The sequence below is a fragment of the Meles meles genome, chromosome 9 (assembly GCF_922984935.1).
Source record: "Meles meles chromosome 9, mMelMel3.1 paternal haplotype, whole genome shotgun sequence".
Lineage (NCBI taxonomy): Eukaryota > Metazoa > Chordata > Mammalia > Carnivora > Mustelidae > Meles > Meles meles.
The window spans coordinates 14722396-14742679 of NC_060074.1; the positions used below are offsets into that span (position 1 = coordinate 14722396).

General features: G+C 36.3%; 1 protein-coding gene across 12 annotated transcripts in view; it reads left to right on the forward strand.

Annotated features, from left to right (window-relative positions):
• The window catches only part of CARF (calcium responsive transcription factor), a 115933-nt gene that overhangs the window by 18792 nt on the left and 76857 nt on the right, over positions 1 to 20284 (forward strand). For 11 of the 12 annotated variants that reach the window (XM_046018696.1, XM_046018691.1, XM_046018693.1 and 8 more), the window contains 4 exons: positions 9776 to 9896; positions 10959 to 11088; positions 12557 to 12641; positions 18441 to 18630. In XM_046018696.1, coding sequence (XP_045874652.1) covers positions 9776 to 9896; positions 10959 to 11088; positions 12557 to 12641; positions 18441 to 18630 — 526 coding nt within the window. Of the gene's footprint in view, positions 1 to 9775; positions 9897 to 10958; positions 11089 to 12556; positions 12642 to 18440; positions 18631 to 20284 lie in introns of those variants that run through there. The other variant, XM_046018698.1, reaches the window with a different exon arrangement.

Consider the following 20284-nt stretch of genomic DNA (forward strand, 5'->3'; position numbering starts at 1 on the left):
TGTATTTTATAAATAATCAGTTTTATGCTATTTAGCAAAACATATTAACCTTACTAGATGACCTTAATTTCTTGAAACTGTTGACTTGCATTGCTTTGAAAATACTGTTTCCATGAAGTTCATTTTTATGCTACCTGAAGATTTTAAAAGATTTCATTTTAGGACTACTAATAGAATGTTAAACTACTTCCCAGTCACTAGGTTTAGGTACACTGTCACTTTGATATCAGTTGGAAATGTATCATAATCTGTGACTAGTGCCAGAGTTTACATGTAACTTACATTTATTTTTGTGTATGCATTTGACTGAACTCAAGGTTATTGCTTTATTCATCTCTTGTCACTAACTTGCATGCCACAGGTTGGTATGCCTTCTTTTTTTTTTTTTTAAAGATTTTATTTATTTATTTATGTGACAGAGAGAGATCACAAGTAGGCAGAGAGGCAGGCAGAGAAAGAGGGGGAAGCAGGCTGTCTGCTGAGCAGAGAGCTCGATGCAGGTCTCGATCCCAGGATGCTGAGATCATGACCTGAGTGGAAGGCAGTATAACACTGAGCCACCCAGGTGCCCTGGTATGCCTTCTTGAAGCAAAAGAAAACAATGGAAGTAGCAGTGGTATACTGGCAATTAGACATAGCTTTGCTGATGTAGATATGTATGTGTCATGTAAGTAACAGTGTATATAAAGTGAAAATCCTGCTTTACCTTGTTTCTGAAGTATTCATGGCCAAGTTTATAGTTTGAATAGAAGAAATGAAAGATGGTTTTGTTGGAAATTAAAGAGAATTATTGAGAAAAACTTCGTTTCCCTCTGACTAATAAAAATATTCTTACATTAAAAAAAAGAATATCCTTACATTAATAATATGAAGAATAACATATGTCTTGTTTACCTGTTTTCCAAATTTTCTACAATGGGTATTAATTACATAATAAAATTATTATTTTTTTTAAAGATTTTATTTATTTGACAGATCACAAGTAGGCAGAGATGTAGGCAGAGAGAGAGAGGAGGAAGCAGGCTCCCTATGGAGCCTGTTGGCGGGGGGGGGTGGGGAGCGGGGGGGAGCGGTATTCGATCCAAGGACCTGAGATCATGACCTGAGCTAAAGATAGGCACTTAACCGACTGAGCCACCCAAGCACCCTAGTGAATTATTTCAAAGACAGTAATCTGATTGTACATCTCTAACAGGATATAATCTAGGAACAAAATGTGTAAACTTTCAATGAATTTAATATTAACAATAATATTAGCATTGTTATTCTGAAGCTATTATATATCAAGTATAGAACAAAGCATATAAATATTTTAAATCTATAGAATCAGTAGGATGATGCCCCCTTTTTATTCCTGACACTGCTTGTTTGTACCTGCTCTATTTTTTCTTGAACAGTCTTATAAGATGTGTATTAATTTTATTAGTCATTTATAAAGATTTTATTTTTTATTTGTCAGAGAGAGAACACAAGCAGGCAGAGAGGCAGGCAGAGAGAGAGGAGGAAGCAGGCTCCCTGCTGACCAGAGAGTCCGATGCAGGGCTAAATCCCAGGATCTGGGATCATGACCTGAGCCAAAGGCAGAGGCTTTAACCACTGAGCCACCCAGGCACCCTAAGAGCAGTTTTAAAGATTTATTTATTTGACAGATAGAGATTACAAGTAGGCAGAGAGGCGGGCAGAGAGAGAAAGAGGAGGAAGCAGGCTCCCAGCTAAGCAGAGAGCCCGATGCGGGGCTCGATCCCAGGACCCTGGGATCCTGACCTGAGCTGAAGGCAGAGGCTTTAACCAGCTGAGCCACCCAGGCGCCCCCTAAGAGCAGTTTTAGATTCAAAGCAAAACTGAGCAGAAGTACAGTGATGCTTAATAAAGCCCTTGCCCCTATACCTGCGTGGTCTTTCCCATTTTCAAGATCTCCCACCATATGGAGCTTTTTTAAAAAAAAACGTTTTTTAATGTGATTTTTTGATGTAGAAGTTATCAAGGAAGTAGTAAAGATTCTGTAGTTGATGAATCTGCAACAAATGAAGAGGTTTTAAAGTGAAGCAGGGATGGTATTTTGGATTTATCAGATATATTGTATAGTACATGAAGAGCCCAGTAAATATGACTACTTATTAGTCAAGGTTTTCTGATAATGTTCATGGTCTGCCTCAAATAGAATGCATTGCAACAGATGACTTTTCAAAACTCTGTTTTCATAGCAAAGATTAAAAATAACTTTCTTAAAATAGGAAAAGTAATATTGTTGTCACCATTATCAAATTACATGAACTGAAAATAGTTTTCTAGGTACCAGGTAGAAGGAAGCTATGGAAGGAGAAAGCTAAGGAAGGAGAAAGTGGAGGAGGCTCTCCTCCACTCTACATAGGAAACATATTTCTGAAAGTAAGACGTATTCCACAGATATTTCTTAATTATGGAATTTTCATATGAGTAAATAAATTATAAATATATGTGTTTTATTTGAATTTAGTAGATTCATTTTCTAAGAATGAATGGAATATTTTTTACAAGTATTTGATCTTATTTAAGGAGAAATGAATTAAAAAACCATGTTATTACTGTTGCCTTTTAAAGTCCAGCAGTATCTCTTGTATTTGTATTTGTTTTTGTCTTCTCTTAGGTTAAGTAAAATCATCAGATAATGGGAAGCAGTACAGAATAGTTATTTGAATTTGGGTTTGAATTTTAACTCATCACCCTTGCAACTTGCATGAGTTTGTGTAACCTCTTATGACAGTATCCTCAAGTATAAAATGTATATACTTCATTTACATATGATAGGGAATAAATACAGTAATGCATGTAAAGTCTTGCCACTTGGTATGCACTCAACAAATGTCAAGCAATTATTGTCATCAGAGTTTACAATTACTTTTTCATGATGAAGTGATAAGAGGTATGGCAAGGTATTTTTATCTCAAGAAACTTGATAAACTTTGGGGGAGTGAAACAATTACTAGTCTTAATTTCTGAGAAATGTTTACAATTAATTATCCCTAAAGTATCTACTTCATTGAAATTTTTTTCAAATTTAATTTTTTTTCAATTAAAAGTTTTTTCCAATGACCCTCTTAAAACTAGAACTGCAGTCTCTGTCATGCATCAGTAATGTTTTCATGTTTTATAAAACAGAAAGGCTGTCTTACCTCCAGGCCAGAGACTGGGAGGCTGCCATTTTCATTCCTGTCCTCCAGGACTCTAGAGAAAGTGTTCAGGGAATAAAAGAGCTCCTGAGAGCAAACGGGAGATTACTTAGCCTGGCCCCTGGCAAAGGCTTGCAATTCCGCCTCGGGCAAAGACATTTGAGAATCACCCCAGAAGATCAGCAAGAACATCCAGCCAAGACCAAGCTCACTGATCAAGGAGAACAGTGGAATTCCAGAGGAGGAGAAAGCAAAGCGTGGAATTCATGGCTTTCACCTCATGATTCTTTAGTCTTGCAAAGTTAATTTTTTTCATTTTATTTTTTTGTTATTCTAATTTTATTTAACTTTTCCTCTTTCCTCTTTTAAGGTTTTTTTATTAGTTTATCTTAACAATACTTTATTTAAAAAAAACTGTTTAAACCTTCATTATTATAGTCATATTTTATCCTTCATAGTATCTAACTTTATTTTTTGTATACATACAGGGTTTTTTCTATACAAAAATTTTGGGATACAGTTTCTTCCAATAGATCAAAATATACCCTAAATCTAGGATAGGGCTTTGGTATGGTCTCCAGCCCAAGCAAATTCTCTCCACTTTCTTTTTCTTTATTTTTACAACCAACTTATCTTATCAATTCCTTGTTTAGAATTCTTTTTTTATTTTCATCCTTACAGTCATATTCCATTCCTTCATCATGTTTGCTCTTATTTTGGTATATATATATAAGTTTTTCTTTCTTTAAAAATTTTGGGAGGTAGTTTCTTCTAAGAGACCAAAATACACCCAAAATCAAGTGGGTGGCTCTGTTCTATTCTCCAGTCTACTATATATATTTTTTAAATTTTTTAAAAAAATTTCTTTTTACCCCCTTTCTTGTCCCCCTATTTGGGGTCTTTTCTGGTTTGGTTAGCGTTCATTTTTCTGGGGTCTTGGCCACCCTTTTAGTGTTTTAGTCTCTCCATCATATATTCTTCTCTGGGTAAAATGAAAAGGCGGAAAAACTCACCACACACACAAAAAAAGAACAAGAGGCAGTACCGAAGGCTAGGGACCTAATCAGTACGGACATTGGTAAAATGTCAGATCTAGATTTCAGAATGATGATTCTCAAGGTGTTAGCTAGGCTCAAAACAGGCATGGAAGATATTAGAGAAACCCTGTCTGGAGAAATAAAAGCCCTTTCTGGAGAAATAAAAGAACTAAAACCTAACCAAGCTGAGATCAAAAAAGCTATTAATGAGGTGCAGTCAAAAATGGAGGCTCTTACTGCTAGGATAAATGAGGCAGAAGAGAAAATTAGTGATATAGAAGACCAAATGATGGAGAATAAAGAAGCTGAGCAAAAGAGAGACAAACAACTACTGGACCACGAGGGGAGAATTCGAGAGATAAGTGATACCATAACACGAAACAATATTAGAAGAATTGGTATTCCAGAAGAAGAAGAAAGAGAGAGGAGCCAGAAGGTATATTGGGGTGAATTATAATAGAGAATTTCCCTAATATGGCAAAGGGAGAAAGCATCAATATCCAGGAAGCACAGAGAACCCCCCTTCAAAATCAATAAGAATAAGTCCATACCCTGTCATCTAATAGTAACACAAGTCTTAGTGACAAAGAGAAAATCCTGAAAGCATCTTGGGGCAAGAAGTCTGTAACATACAATGGTATCATACTCAAAATAACGGAATCCGCTATATCATACTCAAAGGGTCTGTCCAACAAGAAGATCCAACAGTTTTAAATATCTATTCCCCTCACGTGGGAGCAGCCAACTATATAAACCAATTAATAACAAAATTAAAGAAACACATTGACAATAATACAATAATAGTAGGGGACTTTAACACCCACCTCACTGAAATGGACGGATCATCCGAGCAAAAGATCAACAAGGGAATAAAGGCCTTAAATGACACACTGGACCAGATGGACATCACAGATATATTCAGAACATTCCATCCCAAAGCAACAATACACATTCTTTTCTGGTGCTCATGGAACATTCTCCAGAATGGATCATATCCTGGGTCACAAATCAGGTCTCAACTGGTACCAAAAGACTGGGATCATTCCCTGCATATTCTCAGACCACAATGCTCTGAAGCTAGAACTCAATCACAAGAGGAAAGTTGGAAAGAGCTCAAATACATGGAGACTAAAGAGCATCCTTCTAAAGAATGAATGGGTCAACCAGGAAATTAAAGAAGAATTGAAAAAATTCATGGAAACAAATGATAATGAAAACACAGCTGTTCAAAATCTGTGGGACACAGCGAAGGCAGTTCTGAGAAGAAAGTATATAGCCATAAAAGTCTTTCTCAAGAAACAAGAAAGGTCTCAGGTACACAACCTAACCCTACACCCAAAGGAGCTGGAGAAAGAACAGCAAAGAAAGCCTAAACCCAGGAGGAGAAGAGAAATAATAAAGATCAGAGCAGAAGTCAATGAAATAGAAACCAAAAGAACGGAGAACAAATCAATGAAACTAGGAGCTGGTTCTTTGAAAGAATTAATAAGATTGATAAACCCCTGGCCAAACTTAACAAAAAGAAAAGAGAAAGGACCCAAATAAAAAAAATCATGAATGAAAGAGGAGAGATTACAGCCAACACCAAAGAAATAAAAACAATCATAGGAACATATTATGAGCAACTATACGCCAGCAAGTCTGACAATCTGGAAGAAATGGCTGCATTCATAGATATATATAAACTACCAAAACTGAACCAGGAAGAAACACCCATAATCATTAAGGAGACTGAAACAGTCATCAGCAGTCTCCCAAACAAGAGCCCAGGGCCAAATGGTTTCCCAGGGGAATTCTACCAAACATTTAAAGAAGAAATAATACCTATTCTCCTGAAACTGTTCCAAAAATTGGAAATGGAAGAAAAACTTCCAAACTCATTTTATGAGGCCAGCATCACCTTGACCCCAAAACCAGACAAGACCCCATCAAAAAGAATTACAGACCAATATCCTAGATAAATATAGATGCAAAAATTCTCACCATAATACTAGCCAATAGGATCCAATAGTACATTAAAAGGATTATTCACCATGACCAAGTGGGATTTATTCCAAGGCTGCAAGGTTGGTTCAACATCCGCAAATCAATGTGATACAATACATTAAGAAAAGAAAGAAAAGAACCATATGATATTCTCAATAGATTCAGAAAAAGCATTTGACAAAGTATAGCATCCTTTCTAGATTAAAACTCTACAAAGTATAGGTATAGAGGGTACATACCTCAATATCATCAAAGCCATCTATGAAAAACCCACCACGAATATCATTCAATGGAGAAAAACTGAGAGCTTTTCTGCTAAGGTCAAGAACATGGCAGGGATGTCCACTATCACCACTGCTATTCAACAGAGTATTAGGAGTCCTACCCTCAGCAATCAGACAACAAAAAGAAATTAAAGGCATCCAGATCAGCAAAGAAGAAGTCTATCACTCTTTGCAGATGATATGATACTTTCTGTGGAAAACCCAAAAGAATCCACTCCAAATCTGCTAGAACTTATACAAGAATTCAGTAAAATGTCAGGATATAAAATCAATGCACAGAAATCAGTTGCATTTCTGTACACCAACAACAAGACAAAAGAAATAGAAATTAATGAGTCAATCCCATTTACAATTGCACCCAAAACCATAAGATACCTAGGAATAAACCTAACCAAAGAGGCAAAGAATCTATACTCAGAATACTATAAAATACTCATGAAAGAAATTGAGGAAGACACAAATGGAAAAATATTCCATGCTCATGGATTGGAAGAACAAATATTGTACAAATGTCTATGCTACCTAATGCAATCTACACATATAATACAATCCCTATCAAAATACCATCCATTTTTTAAAAAAAAGAAATAAATAATCCTTAAGTTTATATGGAACTAGAAAAGACCTCAAATAGCCAGAGGAATATTGAAAAATAAAGCTAAAGTTGGTGGCATAACATTTCCAGACTTCAAGCTCTATTACAAAGCTGTCATCATCAAGACATTATGGTACTAGCACAAAAACAGACACACAGATCAATGGAACAGAATAGAGAGCCCAGAAATAGACCCTCAACTCTATGGTCTACTAATCTTTGACAAAGAAGGTAAGAATGCCCAATGGAAAAAAAACAGTCTCTTCAACAAATGGTGTTGGGAAAATTGGACAGCCACATGCAGAAAAATGAAACTGGACCATTTCCTTACACCACACATGAAAATAAGACCCAGAATGGATGAAAGACCTCAGTGTGAGAAAGGAATCCTTCAAAATCCTTAAGGAGAACACAGGCAGTTGCCACAGCAATGTCTTCCTAGAAACATCACCAAATGCAAGGGAAGCAAGGGCAAAAATGAACTATTGGGACTTCATCAAGATCAAAAGCTTTTGCATAGCAAAGGAAACAGTCAACAAAAGCAAAAGACAACTGACAGAATGGGAGAAGATATTTGCAAATGACATATCAGATAAAGGGCTAGTATCCAAAATTTATAAAGAACTTACCAAACTCAACAGCCAAAGAACAAATAATCCAATCAAGAAATGGGCAGAGGACATGAACAGACACTTACGCAAAGAAGACATCCAGATGGGGGCGCCTGGGTGGCTCAGTGGATTAAGCCGCTGCCTTCGGCTCAGGTCATGATCCCAGGGTCCTGGGATCGAGCCCTGCATCGGGCTCTCTGCTCCGCAGGGAGCCTGCTTCCTCCTCTCTCTCTGCCTGCCTCTCTGCCTATTTGTGATCTCTCTCTGTCAAACAAATAAATAAAATCTTTAAAAAAAAAAAAAATCCAGATGGCCAGCACATGAAAAAGTGCTCCACATCACCCAGCATCAGGGAAATATAAATCAAAACCATAATGAGATATCACCTCACACCAGTCAGAATGGCTAAAATTAACAAGAAACGACAGATGCTGGTGAGGATGCAGAGAAAGGGGAGCCCTCCTATCCTGTTGGTGGGAATGCAAGCTGGTACAGCCACTCTGGAAAACAGCATGGAGGATCCTCAAAAAGTTGAAAATAGAGCTACCCTATGACCCAGCAATCGCACTACTATTTACCCTAAAGAAACATAGTGATCTGAAGGGGCTTGTGCACCTGAATGTTATAGCAGCAATGTCTACAATTGCCAAACTATGGAAAGAACCTAGATGTCCATCAACAGATGAATGGATAAAGAAGATGTGATATATGTATATGTATATGTATATATGTTTGTAGATGTACATATATTGTATACATGTGTGTATACATACATATACATATATAGACACACGATGGAATACTATGCAGCCATCAAAAGAAATGACATCTTGCCATTTGCAACGACATGAATGGAACTAGAGGGTATTATGCTGAGCAAAATAAGTCAGTCAGAGAAAGACCATTATATGATCTCCCTGATATGAGGAATTTGAGAGGCAACATGGGGGGTTTGGGGGTAGGAGAGGAAAAAATGAAACAAGCTGGAATCGGGAGGGGGACAAACCATAAGAGACTCTTAATCTCACAAAACAAACTGAGGGAAGGGGTATGGAGAGGGTGTTTGGGTTATGGACATTGGGGAGGGTATGTGCTATGGTCAGAGCTGTGAAGTGTGTAAGCCTGGTGATTCACAGACCTGTACCCCTGGGGCAAATAAGATATGTTAATTTTTAAAATTTAATTTAAAAAAGGCCCTCTTAGAAAGCGGGTTGGAATAATTACAAAGAATTACTTGAGTAAGAACTGAGGCTAGTAGACTTCGGGTAAAACAGTAACACTGTGTCAATAGAAGAGTAGTATGTTAGGTAATAAAGTTTACAAGGTGTCTGAAAAGTCTGGAAATTTAAGATAAACTTGTCTTCAAATGGAGGACACATATTGCATGGAGCACTGAGTGTGGTACATAAACAATGAATTTTTGAACACCAAGAAAAAAAAAATTAAAAAAAATTTTGTTTTTCAAATGATGGGCTCAAAAAAATTTTTTTTTCAGCTTCAGACACCCTTTTAGTTGACAGTTCTCTAAATTTAAGGTAGTAGATTCCATTCTTAAACTGAAGGAAGAAATGGAAATGATAAACATATAATTTTTCTTACATTTTCAGACTTTGGGTGCATTCTTCGGTATTCCTTATGGACCAAGACAGAGTATATAAAAGTTCAGATATATAAAAATAAATTCTGTTTAATTAGGCATCTAACAAGATACTGTTTTTAAACGAAGGAAAGTGACATGAAATATGGAACAAATGATTACCACACAAATAATCCAAACACATAGGGATATAATACAGTAAGTAGAAAAAAGCAAATATATTAAGTCCAGTGAGATCCTTGTTCACATAACTAAGTAATTAGACCTCATACATGTGTAATGATTAAGACCATACGTGGTTTAGATCATAGGACATAGGGTCAAACTACCTGTTTTGAATCCTAGGTTTTAACACTTACCAGCTCTGAAACAGTACCTCAGTGTTTTCATCTACAAAATGAGGGAAATAATAGTATCTACCATACAGATAGTCATGTCTTTAATCATTTATTTAGTAATAATTCTGTTAAAGCATTGTTGGCTTATGCATTTGATTTCTTTCTTAATGCTTTCAAGATGGTTGTTGCCAACCCCTCAGAAAATGGACAGGTGCTGCGTGTAATTCCATCTACACAGACAGAAATAGCACAAGTGATTGTACCTCAGGGGCAGCTTGTGGATGTGAATAGTCCTCAGGGTGAGTAATCATGGGATATATGGGATTTAAGAATGTTTTAAAGAACAAATATATATATCAGAAAATCACCTCATGAAAGTCCGTGCTAAAATCGATCTCTTTGGGTAAGGTTGTGAACTGAATAATTAGAAAAAGTTTCTTAGCCCAAATAAATTTCAAGTTCATTTTTCAACTCCTGTCTAGGTTAGCTGTCTATTTCATTTTGGAATTCTATGAAGCTGGTTGACTCTTGCTTCCTCCCAAATGACCAGTGAGCATAAAATAAATTCTTCTTAATTATAATAACAGTAATAATAACAGCTACAATAACAAGATTATAGTGTTACTAGTTACTGGAGAAATTATTACATTTGTATTTTTATCAATAATGTTGTTAGCCATTTGACTCATTATTCTTTTAACTATTTTTTGCATCCTCTTTGCTCTTTTTTTCCGTCAGACTCAGAAAGGAGAATCATGCTCCCCAGTTTTTTTTTACTCTTTCTTAGCCTATTGATACTATTCCTGTTCTCTTTTGCTTTCCTTCCTTTTCTATCTAATACCATAGCTACACTGTTTCATCATTCATTCATAGCTAATGATTTAGAATAGATACTTTTACCTTAGTGATATGGTTCTTCGCCTTTGTTAATAGTTAAAACTTAAGGAAAAAAACAGTTTGCAGACAAAATGAAAAACATGGTATAAAAATGAAAAAGAGTCTGAAACTAATGATGTGTTATATGCTGGCTAGTTGAATTAAAAAAAAATTTTTTTTAAAAATGAAAAAGAGTTTTATACTTTCCTATTATATTATGAAACTGTTAATATAACAGTTGTACCACTTTTATATCCTAGCTGTTCAATATAAGCTTCAAAAATGTATTATAAAATTTCAGTAGTCAGTATTATAATTTGAAACTAAACAAGTTTATTAGGGAAATTCTCAATAAAACATAAGTTTTGGCATCTTTAGAGCATATCTTGCCTTTCCTATTTCAAATCGATTAGTTCTACTTAACTACATTCTCACGGACTTATTCAAGATACTGACGTTGCGTTGTTCTTGTTATTGCTGTTAAGATGTCTCTGAAGAGAAGTCCAATGATAGAAATTTACCAACTGTAAGAGTGGATGTTCTAGCAGATAATACCAGTAGTTACACTCTTCATCCACAAGCATCTGTCACATTGCCCAAAAAGACAGTGGCCAGGTGAGTCCGTGGGAAAGAGGAGTTCATGTTTTGAAATTATCATGGAAATCTTTTTTAAAATTACCATATCTGAAGCGAGCTGACTAAAAAAAAAAGATCAGAAATTCAAGAAACAGAATAAACTATCATCAAATTGTCAAATATTTTTAATTATTTAAATGACATCTTGGCAACTAGGAGACTGTTTTAGAAGCTATGTCTAGGGGCGCCTGGGTGGTTCAGTGGGTTAACGACTCTGCCATCGGCTCAGGTCATGATATCAGGGTCCTGGGATCGAGCCCTCCGTCAGGCTCTCTGCTCAGCGGGGAGTCTGCTTACTCTCTCCCCTGCCTGCCTCTCTGCTTACTTGTGATCTCTGTCTGTCAAATAAATAAATAAATAAAACCTTAAATTAAAAAAAAAAAAAGCTATAATGTCTAACGTGCTACTTTTCCTCAGTGACACTTGCCTGTTATCTTTTGAAACAATCTGAAAACATCTGGCACTAATAGTTTTAGAATAAAGAAATATCCATTCAAAAAAAAAAAAGAGAAAAGAAATATCCATTCTAGTTCCCAGAATATTTAATGGTTCATCATCTTTTTTTTTTTTTTTTAAGATTTTATTTATTTATTTGACAGAGAGTCACAAGTAGGCAGAGAGGCAGGCAGAGAGAGAGGAGGAAGCAGGCTCCCTGCGGAGCAGAGAGCCCGATGCAGGGCTCGATCCCAGGACCCTGAGATCATGACCTGAGCCAAAGGCGGCGGCTTAATCCACTGAGCCACCCAGGCGCCCCAATGGTTCATCATCTTTTTATGTATTTAATTCCTCTGTGGTAAAGTAATGAAGTGTTTTTGTTAATATGTTTCAGTTTTTATTTTTGCCTTAACACTATAATAATTCAGGCAAATGTAGATACGGATTTTGTATTATTTGTATTCTTTTAACTCTTAAAGACAGTATTTAAAAATTTACACACTACTTATTACATTTGTCTTAGAGCGTGACATAATATCATGTTAACAAGTCACCTGAAGATGTTTTATTGGTTCATTTTTTTTGTTAAATGAAAAACAATTATAATGAAATAAAATGAGAAGACTACAAATAAGATTTGAAGGAGATATTAAAATACTTAATTTTATTGGAGCTGTAGATATTTGGAAGAAAAAACATGGGCCTTTTCTTTAGCAACTAATAAAATAATGCTGTTTAAAGAAAATTATAATTAAAGTACACCCACCAACTCTATGGTTATTATTACAGTTAAGATCTTATATCCTTATTTTTTCAAATTAACTCTACACCGAGCTTGGGGCTTAAACCATTTGTGCCAGCCAGACACCCCTATTATTACAGTTTCTTATTGATGACCTCAGTACATTTTCTGTAACACTGGCTAAGGGGATAAAACGGTTGAATGTCGTATGTGTGTTTGTGTGTGTGCAACTTCTATTATATATTTATGTATATTCCTTCCTTGTCCCAGAATGCTTGAAGAACCCTTTCTGGCTCCTCTCCAGCCACTTACTTCTAACACACCTATGTGGGCCTGCCGTCTTAGGAGCTGTGAGGTGAGTTAAAAATAATCCTTACCTGGATTCACTAAATTGATTATTGCTATAATGCATCCCAAAATGTCCACTTTTGACTGTATCTGTAATACTTTGTTTTAATGCTAACTCTGATTTTATTCTTTTTTTTTTTTTTAAGATTTTATTTATTTATTTGACAGAGAGAGAGATCACAAGTAGGCAGAGAGGCAGGCAGAGAGAGAGGAGGAAGCAGGCTCCCCACGGAGCAGAGAGCCCGATGCGGGGCTCGATCCCAGGACCCTGAGATCATGACCTGAGCTGAAGGCAGAGGCTTAACCCACTGAGCCACCCAGGCGCCCCATGATTTTATTCTTTTATTCCTTAGAGATTGTAAGCTTTGTTAAAGCAGAGATCATATAAATTCCTTCATGCTTCACTATCATTTCTTCTCTTGCATGTCTTCCATGAAAACTTCATTAACATGTTTCTCTACTTTTTATTTTTTGATCATTACTTTCTCTTTTCTTGTACTTATTTCTTTTCATATTCTCAGTGGACATACTTTTAAGTTTTGCTGTTTGACTTTGCCTTATTTCTCTACATTTTATCCCTTGGAGAGCTGATCAACTTTGTTAATTTTCAACTCTCACTTTTATAAAAATGATTTCCAAATCTATATCACTGGTTCTTTAATTGTGCCCTTGCCCCAGATCTCCAGCTACTTAATTGGAGCTTTACTTGAATTTCACCTCAATTCACCAGGTGCTAAGCAGAAATTACCATGTCACAACTAGCTGTACTTCTTTTTTTTTTTTTTTAACATTTATGTATTAAGTTTTTTTTTTAAATTTATTTATTTATTTGACAGAGAGAGAAATCACAAGTAGGCAGAGCAGCAGGTAGAGAGAGAGGGGGAAGCAGGCTCCCTGCTGAGCAAAAAGCCCAATGCAGGGCTTGATCCCAGGACCCTGAGATCACAACCCGAGCCAAAGGCAGAGGCCCAACCCACTGAGCCACCCAGGCACCCCAACTAGCTGTACTTCTAAATTCCTTGTCTGTTTAGTGACAAATACCTTTTCCTTAGACATTCAGGCAGAGCATTTTACTTTATTTTTATTTTTTAAAGATTTTATTTATTTGACAGAGAAAGAACACAAGCAGGGGAGTGGAAGAGGGAGAAGCAGGTTCCCCATTGAGAAGGGAGCCCAATGTGGGGCTCAATCCTAGAACCCTGAGATCATGGCCTGAGCCACCCAAACACCCTTAGGCACAGTGTTTTAGATTAAATTCTTCCTCTCCCATACTATAGTAGTTATCTGATTCTTTTAGTTTTTCTTTTAAAGTATCTCTCTTGGGATGCCTGGTGGCTCAGTTAGTTAAGCGTCTGCCTTTGACTCAAATCATGATCCCAGAGTCCTGGGTTCAAGTCCCACATCTGGCTCCCTGCTGAGCTAGGAGTCCGCTTCTCCCTCTGCCCCCATTCCCTCTGATTGTGCCCCACCTCCTGACGAATAAATTAATTTAATTTACAAAGAGCCTAATAAGACATTCTTAAATAAATAAATAAAATATCCTTCATAGACTTTTGTTATCTTGAACTTAATTATAGTAACAGCCTTTACTTTAATCTCTGACTCTTCTATTTCTGGGACCTACGGTCTAGTTTTCTAAAAATACCTATCATTAAATATTGCTTTCATTATTTCTTCTCACTGCCTAATAAGTTCAGTGTCATTTTTTCCATATCATTCACCACTATAAATAGCTTTCAAGTCTTCCATAATCTGGTATTACCTTTTCCTGTTTTATTTTCTACTTTTCTCCCAACTCATCCTTCATTCTTGTTAAGCCTTGTCTTCCTAATTTGTACAAACACTTCAGAATATTCCTTTATCTCTGCCTTGACTTGTTTTTATTGCCATTTCCCAGTATGTTTTATTTTCTTCTGTTTCCTTTCTAACTATTCTTAAATCCTAATGCAAGTCCTATGTATCTTTTCTGTAAATAACGATTATTTTAGCTTTTACCTATTTATCTCCTTAAGTGCTTTGGTATTTATTATCACTGCCATTCTTAATTAATTGCCTAATTATTTGTTCATCATTACATAGCATTTAGACTACACTTTTGAGAGAAGGGACCGTGCTTTTGTTTTTTTTTTTTGTTTTTTTTTAAAGATTTTATTTATTTATTTGACAGAGAGAGATCACAAGTAGACAGAGAGGCAGGCAGAGAGAGAGAGAGGGAAGCAGGCTCCCTGCCGAGCAGAGAGCCCGATGCGGGACTCGATCCCAGGAACCTGAGAACATGACCTGAGCCGAAGGCAGCGGCCCAACCCACTGAGCCACCCAGGCGCCCCGGGACCGTGCTTTTGTACCTGTAAACTGTACATGATAATGACTAATTATTAAAATCCTTTATTGTTTTATTTTTTATTTTTATTTTTAAGATTTATTTCTCTATTTATTTATTTGGGAGAGAGAGATCACAAGTAGGCAGAGATTCAGGAAGAGAGAGAGGGGGAAGCAGGCTCCCTGGGCTTGATCCCAGGACCCTGAGATCATGACCTGAGCTGAAGGCAGAGGCTTAACCCACTGAGCCACCCAGGCACCCCAAAATGCTTCATTATTTTAATCAGATTTTCAAAATGGAAAGGAAAAACATTATTTCTGTTTTAATATTTCATGAATGTTCTAATAATAAAGTCTAATGATGTGATATATTGTATTGAGTAGAACAGTTTTACTCTTGTTGCTTTTCTAAGTCATTTATATATAAATATATTTGTACAGGTAGGTAGACAGATTTTTTTCCCCCTCACACTTTTTGTTATAGTTTTTCACTGGTTTCCAAAAGTAACTATTATTGTTGTTTGATGAGGGTTTTTTTTTTAAAGATTTATTTATTATTTTACAGAGAGAGAGAGCATGAGCAGAGTGAAGGGGAGAGGGAGAGAGAACATCTCAAGCAGACTCCCTGCTGAGCCCAGAGCCATCACGGGGCAATCCCAGGACCCTGAGATCATGACCAGAGTTGAAACCAAGGGTCACATGCTTAACCGACTGAGCCACACAGGCATCCCTGATGAGGATTTTTAAAATCGTTATTGTAAACTTTAGGAATGCTATAGACATTAAAGCATTAGCAATTATGTAGTCAAATCAGCTTGTCTTACAACCATGTGCATTGTGTGGCTTGCCTAATGTCATACATCTTGTAAGAAATTCATCAAAACGGGCGCCTGGGTGGCTCAGTGGGTTAAAGCCTCTGCCTTCGGCTCAGGTCATGATCCCAGGGTCCTGGGATCGAGACCCGCATTGGGCTCTCTGCTCAGCGGGGAGCCTGTGTCCCTTCCTCTCTCTCTGCCTGCCTCTCTGCCTACTTGTGATCTCTGTCTGTCAAATAAATAAATAAATAAATAATCTTTAAAAAAAAAAAAGAAATTCATCAAAACTGTCCAACAGAATGAGTATCTCTATCAGTGAAGGATTCTTTCTTCTCTCCTAAGCTATATCAGTAGTGAAAAATAGTTTTGATTAATGGCTGAGGAAATATTTCCTGCATTTTGCTTCAAAATATTGTTTAATAGTGGCACCTGGGTGGCTTAGTCTGTTGAGTGTCTGACTTTGGCTCAAGTCATGATCTTGGTGTCCTAGGATCAAGCCCTGCGTTGGGCTCTCTGCTCAATGGGGAGTCTGCTTGTCCCTATTCCTCTCCCTCTGTCCCTAGGGACATGCTCTCTCTCTCTCAAATAAATAGTCTTTAAAAAATAGATAGATAGATATAGATAGAGTTTAATAATCCTTTTTACTTTTTGACTTTTTTTTTTTTTTTTACTTTTTGACTTTTCATTTAAATTGTTTTTCCATATGCATTTTTTAGGTTTGACCAAAATGTACTAGCTGGATAAATTTCAAAACTGTATTAAACTTTTATCTCCTGGGGGCACCTGGGTGGCTCTGTGGGTTAAGCTTCTGCCTTCGGCTCAGGTCATGATCTCAGGGTCCTGGGATTGAGCCCTTCATCGGGCTCTCTGCTTGGTGGGGAGCCTGCTTCCCCTTCTCTCTGCCTGCCTGCTTGTGATCTCTCACTTTCTCTCTGTCAAATAAATAAATAAAATCTAAAAAAATATATATATTAAACTTTCATCTCCTTATAGAGGCCTGGTTATATTATACTAATTCTGAATTTTTCTTTTCATTGAAAACATTATAAACTCTGTTCATTTTATTTGTTAAAAAATGTTAATAGGTGGACTTTGTTTTTACTTTTATTTGCAGTTGATATTTGATGAAGAAATATCTGGGATAGAAAAATGTTTGTAAGCCTAGGCATTTTTATTATTTTTAGAGGAAATTGGAGATAATGTATTGCTTGACATAAGATTCTCTCTTCTTCTTTTTTTAAAGATTTTATTTATTTATTTGAATAAATAAAAGGCAGAGGCTTAACCCACTGAGCCACCCAGGCGCCCCCAGATTCTCTCTTCTTATTATGACCTAATGTACAGCCACAACAGTGTTTTTATTAAATATATTCTTGCAGTGTGATATATTTAGTCTAATAAAAAGATTCCTAGTCCCACATCTCCGGTCTTGTTCCCTTTAATGGAGAAAAATACATGGAGTCAGTTGTAGATCTATGTGCGTTTTAGTGCAGGAGATCACAGTTAATAGATTTTTCTCTCTTGGTATGGAAAAAGCTTCTACTTCTGTTCAAGTTTACTTACGTGTTTGTGGAGAGATAATATTAGTTATTTACACAATTTATTTACATCTTCCTTGTTTTAGGAAGAATGAAGATAGCTTACAAAATACATAAAATATAGTAGCAAGGTGGAAATTAAAATGGGAACTAAAGAATAAAGAAAAACAAGAATGTAACCATAAAATGGAAGTAAGAAATGTGTATCTTAATGAACGGTGGGTATGCACGCACACATACATATATATGTGCACACGTACACACACACTTTTCTATAATTTAAGCATCTACATTTCAAAAAGGGGAAACCCAGTTATTAAATTCTGTGTCCATGGGTGGCTGGGGGGCTCAGTGGGTTAAGCCTCTGCCTTCAGCTCAGGTCATTATCTCAGGGTCCTGGGATCAAGCCCCACATCGGGCTCTCTGCTCAGCGGGGAGCCTGCTTCCTCTTCTCTCTCTGCCTGCCTCTCTGCCTACTTGTGATCTCACTCTCTCTCCTCTGTCAAATAAATATTAAAGAAAAATAAATTATGTGTCCATTATTAGGTAAAAGTAATTAATTTCCAAAAAATAAAACCATTAACTATTTTTGGTACTAAGTTCAGACAATTTTCTCTCAGAGAAGGATCTTCTTAAAAAGAATTTTGATAAAATGAGCAAATTCTTTTATTTAAGAGATACTATCACAGTTTTCATAAGCTTTCAAAAAGATTGATGTCATACCAAAATTAATTTTAGCAAAAGAAGCCCCATAGGGAACCAGTACTTTTATGGCTAGTTTGTGCCTATCTTTTTGGATCCAGAGGTAGGACTTTAAATATATGGATGAATGGATACACAATGTGTTCTTCAAACTATCCTCCCTAAATATTATTTCTCTCAAGCAAAATTTTGATACTGATGGTGTGATCATGAGTTTGACATTATATTCTCTAACATATTTGGAGAATATCTATTTGATAATGCTGGTTAAAAGCAGAGCAGATACACTGGTTGTAATAGATCATTAATCTGAGAGGACAATGACAGTCTCTTGAAAACTGATGAGTCTTTTGGACAACCACTTCATTTAATTTTTTGTACAATGAAACATATTTGCTAATAATTTTGTTATTTAATTTCTACCATATGCAGAAAATTGGAGATTCATACCGTGGCTACTGTGTAAGTGAGACTGAATTAGAAAGTGTTCTAACATTTCATAAGCAGCAAACACAGAGTGTTTGGGGGACCCGCCAATCTCCAAGCCCAGCCAAGCCAGCTACACGCTTGATGTGGAAATCTCAGTATGTCCCATATGATGGAATCCCATTTGTCAATGCAGGTACTTTTTAAAAGGAATTATTTTAAAAGGTTCAGCACTGCCATGATCCATTGTGAAAATGTGGTTTTCCTAAAAATTTCCTACCAAAATGTCGTTTTTGTGGATGACAACTGAATGTTAATTGATGAAAATGCATGTTAAACTAAAAAGAAAACTTAAGTATGACCAATTATTTTATGAAATTTATTTTAATATATTAGAATAGGTAAATAATGCTTCCTTACATATTATGCTGATACATAGAAAATAAAAATATTAATGGAGCAATTTTATTATTCTAAATATGTATATCCATTGGATTTTTTTTTATCCAGTCCAGATATTCTCACCTCCCTTGATTCGTTTTGTTGGAAAAATTTGTATTCATTTTATATTTTATAGCTCATGACTCTCAAGTTACTGTGTAGAATTTGAATGCAGTCTGGAGTTATTTTATACGGAATTGTAATATTAGGATTCTCAAGCATCAAATGTGTTACATATGCCAGTCCAATATTGGGCTAGTGTGTATTAAAGGGGTAGAGTTTTGTTTGTATGTGTTTTTAAGATTTTAAGTAATCTCTGCACCCAATGTGGGGCTTCAACTTACAACCTTGAGATAAGAGTTGCATGCTCCACCGACTGAGCCAGCCAGATGCCCCTAAAGTGGTGGAGTTTCAGTTTCCAGAGATTCACCCTCAGGCTAGTCAAATCCCAAAAAACATGACGACAAGTGATTTATTTTAGGACTAGGGAAATACTGGTTCAGCTGGAAGAATTGCAGTCTCATCTTGGACCTCTGAGGGTAAAAAAAGATGTGTGGAGGAACATGAGGTAAATGTAACCTTTTCTGCCCGGGATTCATCAGTATTCTATAAAAGAAATACAACATTTTTCCCTCACTAGTTCTAATCCCCATGCCAACTCTCCACAGGCAGCCACTACATAAATTTGGTGTGTATCTTTCCAGTCTGCATTTTTATACTTTATCACACATATTTGTATTTACAGTAATGTATTTTATTGTTTTGAATATTTTGAAATATTCATGAATGGTAAACTATGGACATTGTTATGTAAATTTTTGCTCACCCTTATTTCTTGAAATTCATCTGTATTGATGCTTACAGATCTTAATTTAACGAGTACATAACGTTCCAGCATATGACGAAACCACAGTTATTTTTCTACTAATGATCATTGAGGATGTTTCTAATTTTCCATATTACAAAGAATGCTATAGTCAAACAATACACATTTTCTTTTGAAAAGATGTAAATAAGTTAATAGTGCATGCATTAAAGTGGAAATGCTGAGTTGTGAAGTATGCCCATTTCATTTTTTACAAGATTATCTCAAGTTGCTCTCTAAAGTGGTTGTACAAGAGCCATCCCCCCAAAAAGAAATCTTGCATTTGCAACAACATGGGTGAAACTAGAGGGTATCACGCTAAGCGAAAGAAGTCAGAGAAATACAGTTATCATATGACCTCACTCATATGTGGAATTTAAGAATCAAAACAGAGGATCAGGGCGCCTGGGTGGCTCAGTGGATTAAGCCACTGCCTTCGGCTCAGGTCATGATCTCAGGGTCCTGGGATCGAGCCCCACATCAGGCTCTCCGCGGGGAGCCTGCTTCCTCCTCTCTCTCTCTGCCTGCTCTCTGCCTACTTGTG